The sequence below is a fragment of the Staurois parvus genome, unplaced genomic scaffold (genome assembly GCF_062004578.1).
Source record: "Staurois parvus isolate SC_StPar_1 unplaced genomic scaffold, SC_StPar_1.0 ptg000704l, whole genome shotgun sequence".
In the NCBI taxonomy this organism is placed as follows: Eukaryota; Metazoa; Chordata; class Amphibia; order Anura; family Ranidae; genus Staurois; species Staurois parvus.
The window spans coordinates 6098271-6111967 of record NW_028318500.1 but is presented as its reverse complement, the minus strand read 5'-3'; the positions used below and the strand labels follow the sequence as shown (position 1 = coordinate 6111967).

Sequence of the window (13697 nt, the reverse complement as noted above, 5' to 3'; positions counted from 1 at the left end):
ATATACAGACTGATTTTACTGTTGTGGGTTTAGTAACACTTTAAGGTGCAGCATACTATATAATTGATAAAAGGGTCCACAGTAGCCAGAAGAATAAATTAGTTGGTTAAGTCAGATTACAGATTATTCAGTAAAATCAGACATAGACCAGCTTTAATCCACCAACATTCGGTGGAACTGTAGGGTTTTTCCAGAGTTTGCTCCTGGTTCCTTGAGCAGTGGTGGATTGACCTATGGCTTGATGGTGTCCCCATAATTCTCAGTCTGGTGTCACTTTACAGAACCAGCAATGTGGGACCAGTGGAGCCTCTTGTTTCTCTGCTAAATACCCAGTAACACTAATTATATGTTCCTACTGAATGCCAATAAAATGAGGTATTTGTCCCACTGACAATTTATGCAAACTAACAATACATTTAATTCTTATTGTAAGGAGAATTCTGCCTCACACTCACCACCAATGTAAGAGGTCCCTTTTTCACTCACCACCAATGAAAGGGTTCTCTTTTTAACTGATCACTTAGTTTCAAATAGACTAGGTTTGCCACATTGTATATTCTTTTATTTCTTATTATAACTACAATTTCACATTACTGTACTATAAACTAAAGAGGGATGCAGTGACCAAGCCTGAAAAGTCATTTTGTGAGAAATAAGTGGGAATCATTCCATATTTGCTTTTCATCTAACTCATTGAATCCTACCATAATTTTTTGCATTTTTCATCACAATCCTTAGGTCCCTCTGGGGAAGCTATACAAATACATCACCAAACTCGTCAGAACATTGCAGATCTACAGGGGAATGGTCAGAGAGAGTTAGTGCATTCCTCAGCAGAGCTTCTTGAACTCGCTTACCAGGAAGCCACTGGCAGGTAACTGTCTTTAATCAGCGTGTAACTGCTTTTTTTTTTGTTTTTTCCTTTAACACTGTTTTATCACCACACACCACTAGAATTTTTGTGACTTAATCATGCATGTAATAAATCTGTTCTTTACGCAATTTGATAGTGATTTGGACATGTGATGCAGTTGGGTAAAGATTGCACACTGCAGAATTACTTATTCGTTCCAAGAAATTGATCATGATTGGTGATTCATATTAGCTTTCTAACGGTGACTTCTTCAGTGCAGCCCATATTTGGTCATACAACCCCAATTCCAAAAAAGTTGGGATGCTGTATAAAATCTACATAAAAACAGAATGCAATGATTTGCAAAGCTCATAAACCCATATTTTATTCCCAATAGAAAATGTATCAAATGTTTAAACTGAGAAAATGTACCATTATAAGAAAAAAATGAGTTCATTTTGAAATTGATAGCAGCAACACGTCCCAAACAAGTTGTGACAAGACAACAAAAAGCTGGCAAAGTAGGTGGTACTAACAAGGAAGAGCTGGGAAATATTTTGCAGCTAATTAGGTTAATTGACAACAAGTCGGTACCAGTGACTGGGTAAAAATAGAGCATCTTAGAGAGTCAGAGTGCCTCAGAAGTAAAGATGTACAGAGGTTCATTAATCTGAAAAGCTGACTAAAAATTGTCGAACAATTTCATAATAATGTTCCTCAACATAAAATTTCAAAGACTATAAATATGTCATCTACAGTACATATTATAATCAAAAGATTTAGAGAATCTGAAGAAATCTCTGTAAATGACAAGGCAGAAACACAACATGGGGAACCCTTCACTTCCTTGTTGCATCACAGAAGAGGGTGTGATAGGTTGTGTTCACCACTCTGAACCACACCTCCCTCATTACAATACTACCTTCCTCCTATCAGCTATGTAGTACAAGGGCCTGTCTGATTTGATACAAATTGAATAGTTTTTCAGCTGTATCCTCCTATTCCGTAGTTCTGGTAAATCATAAAGGAAATTGTACAGAGATTGCGCAATCAGATTGCATAGTGTATGGCCACCTTTATACAAGTACATACAGTCAGGTCCATAAATATTGGGACATCGACACAATTCTAACATTTTTGGCTCTATACACCACCACAATGGATTAGAAATGAAACGAACAAGATGTGCTTTAACTGCAGACTGTCAGCTTTAATTTGAGGGTATTTACATCCAAATCAGGTGAACGGTGTAGGAATTACAACAGTTTGCATATGTGCCTCCCACTTGTTAAGGGACCAAAAGTAATGGGACAATTGGTTTCTCAGCTGTTCCATGGCCAGGTGTGTGTTATTCCCTCATTATCCCAATTACAATGAGCAGATAAAAGGTCCAGAGTTCATTTCAAGTGTGCTATTTGCATTTGGAATCTGTTGCTGTCAACTCTCAAGATGAGATCCAAAGAGCTGTCACTATCAGTGAAGCAAGCCATCATTAGGCTGAAAAAACAAAATAAACCCATCAGAGAGATAGCAAAAACATTAGGCGTGGCCAAAACCACTGTTTGGAACATTCTTAAAAAGAAGGAACGCACCGGTGAGCTCAGCAACACCAAAAGACCCGGAAGACCACGAAAAACAACTGTGGTGGATGACCGAAGAATTCTTTCCCTGGTGAAGAAAACACCCTTCACAACAGTTGACCAGATCAAGAACACTCTCCAGGAGGTAGGTGTATGTGTGTCAAAGTCAACAATCAAGAGAATACTTCACCAGAGTGAATACAGAGGGTTCACCACAAGATGTAAACCATTGGTGAGCCTCAAAAACAGGAAGGCCAGATTAGAGTTTGCCAAATGACATCTAAAAAAGCATTCACAGTTCTGGAACAACATCCTATGGACAGATGAGACCAAGATCAACTTGTACCAGAGTGATGGGAAGAGAAGAGTATGGAGAAGGAAAGGAAATGCTCATGATCCTAAGCATACCACCATCAGTACATCAGTGAAGCATGGTGGTGGTATTGTCATGGCATGGGCATGTATGGCTGCCAATGGAACTGGTTCTCTTGTATTTATTGATGATGTGACTGCTGACAAAAGCAGCAGGATGAATTCTGAAGTGTTTGGGGCAATATTATATGCTCATATTCAGCCAAATGCTTCAGAACTCATTGGACGCCGCTTCACAGTGCAGATGGACAATGACCCAAAGCATACTGCAAAAGCAGCCAAAGAGTTTTTTAAGGGAAAGGAGTAGAATGTTATGCAATGGCCAAGTCAATCACCTGACCTGAATCCGATTGAGCATTTCACTTGCTGAAGACAAAACTGAAGGGAAAATTCCCCAAGAACAAGCAGGAACTGAAGACAGTTGCAGTAGAGGCCTGGCAGAGCATCACCAGGGATGAAACCCAGCATCTGGTGATGTCTATGCGTTCCAGATGTCAGGCTGTAACTGACTGCAAAGGATTTGCAACCAAGTATTAAAAAGTGAAAGTTTGGGTTTTGGGGATTCTATTCTTTCTTGGATTCAAGCCTTGTATTCTTCCCCGTCGGCTTCCGTTAAATACGCTGGGTATTTCTCAGATTCCTTTCCTATTTGGCGAGGTACGAGACAGGGATGCCCTCTGTCCCCAGCACTCTTTGTCCTGGCGCTTGAGCCGTTGGCTATGGCGCTCCGAACTGATTGCAATATATCGGGGGTTCCATACGCTGGACAGGAGTTCAAGTTGAACCTTTTTGCAGACGAAATCAAGGAGAACCGCTCTTGACTCTCACTAACCCCTTGACGACACTTCCAAATTTGCAACAGGTTCTTGAGCGCTTCTCCTTGATTTCGGGTCTCTGTATCAATTTGGATAAGACTGTCGCGCTTAATATTACTTTGGCCTCAGATTTGGTTTTGCGCCTACAGTCCCACTTCCCTTATAAATGGGCTTCTTCTTCTCTTGAATATCTAGGCATCCGCTTGACCCCCACCTATGACTCACTGTTTGCTGCAAACTACTATCCACTGCTTCGCTCTGTGTCCTCTCTTATGCATTCTTGGCAATTTCCGCACCTGTCATGGATTGGACGGATTTATTCAGTAAAAATGACCATCTTGCCGAAACTGCTATACTATTTTCGCACCCTCCCAGTGCGGGTTCCTCCTCATTTCCTTTGGTTGCTTCAGGCAAAGATTATGCGTTTCATCTGGGCCAATAAACGCCCCAGAGTTTCCAGAACTACACTTTTTGTCCATAGACTTCAGGGTGGCCTTGGGGTTCCCAATGTTACTAAATATCAGGCGAGCCAGATCGCCCCGCTATCTATGTTGCATGTTTCCTCAGACATACCTCTCTGGGTCCTCCTGGAACTACCTAATTGTGCCCCTATTGCGATATCGACACTTCTATGGCTTCCTTCTGCCCTGCGTCCCACGGCACTGAGTCCGATTTTGCTCCATGGCTTGCAAGTGTGGGACTCGGTACGTTACTCCAGTGGCCTAATGTCACCTTTTTTGCCTTTGCTCCCCATCACTAACAACCCCCTCTTCCCACCAGGTTTAGATCAACCAAGGGCGTTTTCTTGGTGGGTGACCAATGGTTTTTCCCAGGTACAACACTTTTTGACCTCTCGGTCCTTCCCTACCTGGAATTCTCTTCAGGAGTCATGGGATGTCCCTCCGGCGGAGTTTTTTCGTTACCTTCAATTGCGGCATTGGCTGATCTCATTGCGGGGCACATCTGTCTTCCCGTACCAGAAATCTGCCTTTGAACAGCTTTGCCAACAACGGCCAGGCGCCCCAGGCCTTACTTCCCTTCTTTATGCAGCTTTGAATAGACGCTCGCCGCATACTTCTCTTTCATATGTCGTTCAGTGGGAGCGCGACCTGGGAGTGGCCGTGGATCCGGAGGACTGGAATAAGGCCTGGTCACTCATAGCTAAATGCTCATTTAATACGACCACGCTGGAGGCAGCCTATAAGGTATTGTTTCGCTGGTACTGGGTTCCGGCTCGGTTGGTCCGGGCTAACCCTGCCTGTAGTGATCAATGTTTTCGGGGTTGTGGCCATCGTGGAGATGTATTGCATATCTGGTGGTCATGCCCGAGACTGTTTCGTTTTTGGTCTTGTGTGTTTGGCCTCCTTTTCACCTTCTCTCCATCCGCCGGGATGCTCGGTATGCTTTGCTTCATTGCCCCATACCGGGCCTCTTGGCTCATCAGCAGAAGTTGGCTTCCTATCTGTTTTTATCGGCCACTAGAACAATTGCTCAGGCCTGGAAGAGTCCGGTTGTCCCTCTTCAGGGGGTGCGGGATCGTATGACCACTATGATGCTCAACGAACAGATGTAGAGTATCCGCAACGACTCCCAACATAAATTTTTGAAAATATGGCAGCCGTGGTTGCAATATGCCTTTCCCACACTCTCCCCGGCTAGTCTGGGGATGTAATGGCATTCGGTATTGGCACTCTTGGACCCCTGCCCCTTGCCCCTCTCTTTTTTTTTTTTTCTCTTTCTCTCTCTTTCTTTTTCTTCCCCTCTTTCTTCTTTTTCATTCTTTCTCTGTTTTGGTGTGACTGGCCTGCTGCATTTAGTTGTTATAGTCAGTTACAGTAATGTTTTGTAATTTATGTGCCATTGATAGCCTCTGTGTGGGCGTACCTTTTGCCCTGTTGGCATTAGAACACTGTTTTTCCTTTTTTTTTTATTTTGCATTTTTTTTATCTGTGCAATTGATAGCCCCTGCGTGGGCATGTTTTATTGCCTCTCTTTTATACTGTTTAAAAATTAATAAAAACCATTGAAATAGAAAAAGTGAAAGTTTGATTTATGATTATTATTCTGTCCCATTACTTTTGGTCCCTTAACAAGTGGGAGGCACATATGCAAACTGTTGCAATTCCTACACCGTTCACCTGATTTGGATGTAAATACCCTCAAATTAAAGCTGACAGTCTTCAGTTAAAGCACATCTTGTTTGTTTAATTTCAAATCCATTGTGGTGGTGGTGTATAGAGCCAAAAATGTTAGAATTGTGTCGATGTCCCAATATTTATGGACCTGACTGTAGGAGGGAGTGGATGGAGATACTCAGTTGTCAGGCCCTATTTACATCTCCATTTAGTGAAGACTCACATTCCCCCATGCGTTTTGTTTTGGGTGTTTTGGAGCATTTTCACTCATCAAGCATAGGGCAACCCATTCACTTGAACAGGCTGCCAAACATGCAACAATCACCCCAGAAAAGCTCCAGAACTTTTTTTTGGAGCGGTCCACAGTGTGTTACCGCAGTTTTTGGTGTGTTTGCTGCACTTGGGGTGCCTTTAACATGTAATGACAACACAAACACGATGCACATTTGCAGCATGTTTCTGAAACACTTGGTAAAGCAGGCATTTTCTGTGTAGATTGCCATGCGTTTAGAAACACACAGATGTGAATGGTGCCTCATTGTTCTGTGCAAATAAACCAATTTCACTTTCAGGCCCCAATAACACAGAGAGTAGTGGGAGCGCATGTTTTGTGGCTCGTTTTTCCAGTGACACACATAGGGTGGCCCGTTGATTGCAGTGTGCTGCGCTGCGTGTGGCAACATAGCTCGTGGGACATTTTGGTGTGATGCGTGCAGCACGTTTCCTACTGCACGTTTTGCTGCATTTGTCACCCATTTTTTTTAATGTGTGCTTGTTTCTCTGTTTAGTGTGCCTTTAACAATTATTGATACTGAAAGCGCAACTAGTTAATTTTAGGTGTATAAAGGTGGCCATCCACTGTACAATCTGATTGTACAATCTCCTTTAGATTTACCAAAATTGTACAATAGGAGAATACAGCATCTATCCAAACAAGCAGGCCCATGCACTACATCAGAGGTGTCCTGTGGGCTGTATGCAGCCTGCACCCATCTGAAGGGATTCTGGGGTAGCCAGGCTAATGCACATGGGGAGAGATCCTTGGGATGCTGTGTAAACAAAAACAAACAAAAAAACCTTGATGGGTGTGTACTAATGAGGTCACTGTAGGATGTGTGTGCTAATATGATCAGCTGGTAATCTCCTTCCGGGGTCCTACTGGCTCCTCTGTCTACATTCCAGGAAGTGAAAAAGCTTTCTAAGAAATTTACCAGTGGCTAAGGTAAGGCCTTGCTCTCCAAATCAAAGAGAGCTTGTATACTTTTGCAACTGAGGTACATTTATGGTATATTGGTGCATAGGGGAGCTGGATTTTATAAAACAAAACAAAAAAAAGGTGAACTTGGCCTTTAAAGTGTTACTAAACCCAGGACCCTGCATTCTGTGTATCTGGCCTCCCACGGAACACAGAACATAGAAATGCAAGCATCTTAGTAAATACAAACTGCTAAATACCTTTTCTCATCAACAGTTAGAGCAATCTTGTGACTTAGTTACATAGTTAGTCTGGCTGAAAAAAGACAAAAGTTCATCCAGTTCATCAAACCCAGCAAAGCATGATCCAGTTTGCTTCTGCAGGGGAAAAAATTCCTTCCTGATCCTCCGAGAGGCAATCGGATATTCCCTGGATCAACTTTACCTATACATGTTAGTATCCCGTTATATTCTGTGTATCCAAGAAAAAACCCACGCCTTTTGTAAAGCAATCCACTGAGCTGGCCAGAACCAACTCTTGAGGGAATCTATTCCACATTTTCACAGCTCTTACTGTGAAGAAACCTTTCTGTGTTTGGAGATTACATTTCTTTTCCTCCAGACATAAAGAGTGCCCCCTTGTCCTCTGTGATGACCTCAGGATGAATAACTCTACACCGAGTTCACTATATGAACCACTGATGTATTTATACATGTTGATCATATCCCCCCTTAATCTCCTCTTCTCAAGAGAATAAAATCACTTCCTCTACTCTTTCCTCATAGCTGAGCTCCTCCATGCCTCTTATCAGTTTGGTTGTCATTCTCTGTACTTTCTCCAGTTCCCCAATGTTCTTTTTGTGAATTGGTGCCCAAAACTGAACTGCATATTCCAGATGAGGTGTTACTAATGATTTGTACAGGGGTAATATGATATCTCTCTCTCTGGAGTCTATACCTCTTAATACAAGAGAGGATTTTGCTCGCTTAAGAAACCGCAGCTTGGCATTGCAAGCCATTATTAAGCTTGTGATCTACCAGAACTCCCAGATACTTCTCCACCATTGATTCCCCCAGTTGTACTCCCCCTAGTATGTATGATGCATGCATATTCTTAGCCCCAAGTGCATAACCTTACATTTATCAACATTAAACCTCATTTGCACATAGTTGCCCAATTAAACAGTGCATTGAGGTTGGCTTGTAAATTGGAGACATCCTGTAAGGACGTTATTCCACTGCACAGCTTGGTGTCATCTGCAAAGACTGAAATGGGATTTTTAATCCCAGACTCTATATTGTTTATGAATATATTAAAAAGTAAGGGTCCCAACACTGAACCTTGGGGTACACCACTGATGACCCTAGACCATTCAGAGTATGAATCATTAACCACTACTCTCCGAATACAATTTTTAAGCCAGTTATCTATCCATACAGATTTTTCCAAGCCTGTAGACTTTACCTTACATATTAGCCGTGTGTGGGGAACTGTGTCAAACGCTTTTGCAAAATCCAATTATACCACGTCCACCGCCACCCCTCTGTCCAAAGGTTTTGCTTACCCCCTCATAAAAAGAAATCAGATTTGTTTGACAACTTCTGTCTTTCATGAATCCATGCTGTCTGCTGGTTAAAATATTTTTTTCCAGCAAGAACTCATCTATGTGGTCTTTTATTAAACTCTCCAGTATCTTCCTAACTATAGAAGTTAAACTAACAGGTCTGTAATTACTTGGTAAAGATTAAATATTGGCACCACATTGGCCTTACGCCAGTTCAGTGGTACTATGCCAGTCATTAAAATGAGAAACAATGGCTTTGAAATGATAGCGCTCAATTCTTTAAGGACCCGTGGGTGTATGCCATCCGGTCCAGGTGCTTTATTCACCTTTATTCTGTCTAAATATTTTTGGATCATATCAATTGTGAGCCAGTGTGGATCATCTGGAGCTGTGTCAATACCATGCCCATTATGGACAAGAGCTCCCCCATGCTCCTTTGTATATTCAGAGCTGAAGAAGGTATTTAATAAATTTGCCTTCTTTGTCCCCAGTCACCCACTCTAGATTATTTTATAAAGGGCCTACATGCTTGTACCGGACCTTTTTTACTATTAATATATTTGAAGAATTTTGTGGGGTTGGTCCTGCTATCATTTGCTATATGTTGTTTGTTTTCAATTTTTGCAGCCTTTATTTCCTTTTTGTATATTCTGTTATATTCTAGGTAATGTTTAAATGATGATAGCATTCTTTCATTTTTATATTTAATAAAAGCTCTTTTCTTATTATCTATAGCTTTTTTAACTTTAGCTGTAAGCCATATAGGTTTGATTTTTAGCCTTTTAAACTTGTTGCCCATGGGAATATATTTTGCAGTGTGTTCACATACAGTCTTTTTGAAGAACTCCCATTTCTGTGTTGTGTTCATGGATGCCAATATTCCCTCCCAGTCTAAGTCTTGGAGAGTAGCTCTCAGCCTTGGAAAATTAGCTGTCTTAAAATTGAGTGTTTTTATTTTTACCGTATGTGTTCGCTGCTTACAGCTAACAATAAATGAAATCATGTTATGATCACTGCTACCAAGATATTCTTTAATATGGGCATTCGTAATAAGCTCTGCATTGTTTGAGATTACCAGGTCCAACAGAGCATCATTCCTAGTTGGGGCCTCTATGAACTGTATCATAAAATTGTCCTGTAGTAGGTTTAAAAATGTTTGCCTTCTAACTGTTCCTGCAGTACCATTACTCCAGTCAATTTCTGGGTCGTTAAAATCCCACATTATTATCACTGTCCCAGCCCTTGCAGCCCTTTCTATCTGTGCAAGGAGCTGAGTCTCCACCACCTCATTAGCACTGGGAGGCCTATAATAAACTCCAACGTAGCCCCATGTGCAGTTCCACCCATAATGCTTCGGCATCATCACACTCTCCATCAACTAGGTCCTCTTTCACTCTCGCTTTGAGATCACTTCTCACATAAAGACAGATAGTGCTTTATGCTTGGCAGACTTCTGGCATTGGTGAACAAACACTTTTTTAGTTCATTGACACCTTGTGCACATGTATTTTGCATATTTTTTATTTTCATACAAATGGTACCAATTCCACTGGTTGTTTGTAACATGGGAACCTTCTTAACAGCCATAGCCCTTCCCTCATCTTTCCCCAATCCACCCACCAATAAGTACTGACACCTGTCTGATCTGTCTACCCCGTTATAATCTAATTCTCCCTCCCCCCCTCGATCCTAGTTTAAATACTCCTCCAGTCTTCCCATAAACCTCTCCCCCAGCACAGCAGACCCCCTTCCATATAGGTGCAAACCATCTCTAGCATATAGGTTGCACCCCAATGAAAAGTTTGCCCAGTTCTCTAGAAACCCCAAATGTTTCCCTCTTACACCAGGTCTTTAGCCATGCATTGAGTTCTTTAATCTCCCCGTCTTTCCTGAGTTGCGCATGGCACAGGTAATATTTCAGAAAATATCACCTTGGAGGTCCTTTTTATTCAACTTGCAGGCTAGTTCTTTAAATTGATTCTTAAGGAGCCTCCACCTTCCATGTATTCTGTCATTGGTTCCAACATGGACCAAGACAGCTGGGTCATGCCCAGCCCCTCCCAGTAATTTATCAACCCGGTCTCTAGTTACCAATCGTCTGGAAAATGGCCGCGAGCGCTCACTGCGCATGCGCGAAAGCCCGTTCTCGCTGATTCACTGAAATCACTTGGAAAATGGCCGCATACTCACAAGTGCACATGCGCGAACCGTAATCGGTGACGCAAGCACGCACAAATGCGCGCCAATTACAATTTCATTCATATACCAGTCATCTATCATGGGCACACTCCCTCTGAGGAAGTGTTATTTACACGAAACGCGTTAGGGAGGTGCCCCTGACCTGTGTACTTATACCACAAGGCTATCCTGACTGACACCCTGGTGGCCAGATCTTATCCTGGATGTAAGTTTTATCCCTTATCTGTACATGCTGAAATCTTGCTAATTAAAGAAATACTACACTATCAGAAGCTTTTTTGGGGCTCATCATTTCCATGGGAGCCCGTTTTTGAAGGTTCCTGTTGGTTTGGAGTGATGTGTGACTCCCCCCTCCACCGCTGATGATTTTCCTGGTTGATGGCTTACGAATACACCTGGACTGATGACATGTAGTGGCTAACCTGCAGATGACATCTACCTGGTATCACAAGTCCAGAGCACCAGGAGCGGGTCTTAATTGCTCCATGCGCAGTTTATGCGCTATCTGGTTAGTGCATCATTTGTACATTCACAAGAACACAAGAGTCACGGTTATCCTTGATCATGGATTGTTTGGACAATTGCACATAATCACTTTATCTCACCACGTAATATGGACTGAGTTATCTTTACATATGCTATTGTGCAACTTATGTATTTGATTCTTTCATCTGTTGTTTTATTATTAGTAGCGCTGCATACTTTTTTATATTTTCCACCCGGTCCACCACATGCCGAACCCTTGCACCAGGGAGACAGCAAACCATTCGGTCGAGGCGATCCTGGCGACAAATTATTCTATCAATCCTTCTGATTATAGAATCTCCTACTACCACCAGCTGTCTAAGCCTTCCTGAACTACCCTCACCACCCCACCCGGATGATCTGCCCTCCCGGCTGTTAGGGATAGCAGTGACATCCAGGGCTGCCACCCCTGAGCTTTCCATCCCCACATCTTCATCCAGCAAATCTGTTTAGGTGCACAAACCCAGGGCCAGCCTTCCTTTTCTGTGAGCCCCTACCACTCCCTCTCGTTACAGTAACCTATCTTCCTACTTGATAATCCTGATTAGCCCCTCCGCCCTCCACATCAAACTCATTAGCTATCTTCTGGGAGAGCAGAAGACCCGTTTCAAGGTTGTCGGTTCTGTCAGTGTTCAGCGGAACACTGGTTAAAGCTTGTAGGAGAAGTTTTCTCTAGGAGGATGCAGAACCCCTGACCTCTGTCTGGGCAGTGCTGATTAGCTCTGTGCTGATCACATGCACTCTCCCAATAAAAAAAAAAGAAGCCTCTTTAGCAATACACACCAAACTGAGCATGTGCAGAGTGTCTCCACATAATATGTCTTATCAGGAGATAAGAGGTGGACACTGGAAGAAGGGGAGGATCAGACAGCCTTTTTACACAGTGCAGAGAATTAACCCCTTAGGTTCCAGAGTGAGTATAACAAGCATGCTTTACTGCATATACACACTGATTTTACTGTTGTGGGTTTATTAACACTTTAACATTCCAGTGACCCGTTGCCAACTCGGGGAATTCACACATTTTGCAACCAAAATCTTTCGGGGCACAGCCACAATGCAAAGTCTTCCCCTTTACCACATAGACCAAAGCATAGGGGAATTTTTCTAATCTCTAGGCTACGTGCGTTGGGCATGTAATATATTTGATGGAACAACTTAAGTTGTATAAGCCTGTATCCTGATGTCATATGCCTTTCATTAATGTCCTCTCAATCTTAACCATAATTTTCTTACATTTAGTACACACAGCTATTGTGCTTACTGGACTACAAGCAGAACTTTTCATACAGCAGTAAATCTATAGTATATAAAGTGACCATACATACAAAGAGTCCAATGCACTCAATACAGCAATGAGACCCAGTCACTGGAAAGTGTTATGGTAAAATGGTGGATGGCTCTGCTGCTTTAGGAAGGGAGGCATTCTGTTGGTGACCATAATGTGTACTGTCTATTTATCTGACCATTGTGCTAGTGATATCTTGGTTTGGACTTGTGTTTTATGTTTATCACATGTATTGATTGAAAATGCAAAGTAGATTTCTAAATTTAAAAACCCATGTTGTAACTCATGTGTATGGTTTAGTAGCAGCTGTACCGTTGAAAACTTTGTGCTGCATTTACATTTTTCTCAATAGTGCGAGTATGGCGCTTTTTCTTTTTTTTGTAATTTATTCATAGACATGGAGGTCCTCGCATTCCATTGGACACCAGCTCATGTGGAAGCACTGAAGAGTTTTCTGGTAACCCCAGCATGAATGGGCAGAGGAGCCACAGTGCAGGTAACACCACCAAGACAGAACTCTTACATTACTGCTGACTGTTTAATAAGAATTTATTTAATGCCAGTCCTGTTCTCTCACTACAGTTACTAACCACAAAGAGAAAGAATTCCCTGATGAGAGCTTACTCTACTGCCCTGAACCTAGTGAGTGGGGAGGTTTAACTAACAGTAAAACATGAGAGTGTATTTAATACCATAGTGCAGCCAGTCACAATCCCTGAGTTGTAAAGACTAGTGCTCAATAACCGCTGAGATGTTAAAGTAATTATTCAGATTCTAGGTACCACTTGTCTGTTATAGGCAGGAAAATCAAAGGAAGCTTCTGATTCTACTTTTGCTATGCACTAGTTCTTAGAAATCAGGGTTTTTTTTTTTAATATGTCTTGCCTTTTAACTCCTTAACTGTTTTAGAAAAACTGTTTAATGCTTCAGTAATTAATAGACAACTGGCGTACAAGTAGCTGTGTAATATATGTTTGCAAACCATATGAATCTAGTTAACACAGTTTGATGTATAATATTTCATTTTGGGATGTCTCTTGATATTCATGCTAAAGTGCTGATGGATAATGTGGTCATGGAGGAGTAGGAATATTATGTTGAACTCACTGTCCTTCACATAGAGATATTCTATTATGTCATTGTTATGATTAATATATATTAGTGTTTGATG

General features: G+C 41.9%; 1 protein-coding gene across 8 annotated transcripts in view; it reads left to right on the top strand.

The window, feature by feature from the left end:
* Positions 1 to 13697, top strand: part of DEPDC5 (DEP domain containing 5, GATOR1 subcomplex subunit) — a 152876-nt gene that overhangs the window by 91757 nt on the left and 47422 nt on the right. For 6 of the 8 annotated variants that reach the window (XM_089653247.1, XM_089653248.1, XM_089653251.1 and 3 more), the window contains 3 exons: positions 739 to 874; positions 12922 to 13022; positions 13109 to 13168. In XM_089653247.1, coding sequence (XP_089509373.1) covers positions 739 to 874; positions 12922 to 13022; positions 13109 to 13168 — 297 coding nt within the window. The remainder of the gene's footprint in view (positions 1 to 738; positions 875 to 12921; positions 13023 to 13108; positions 13169 to 13697) is intronic. The other 2 variants (XM_089653252.1, XM_089653250.1) reach the window with 1 other exon arrangement.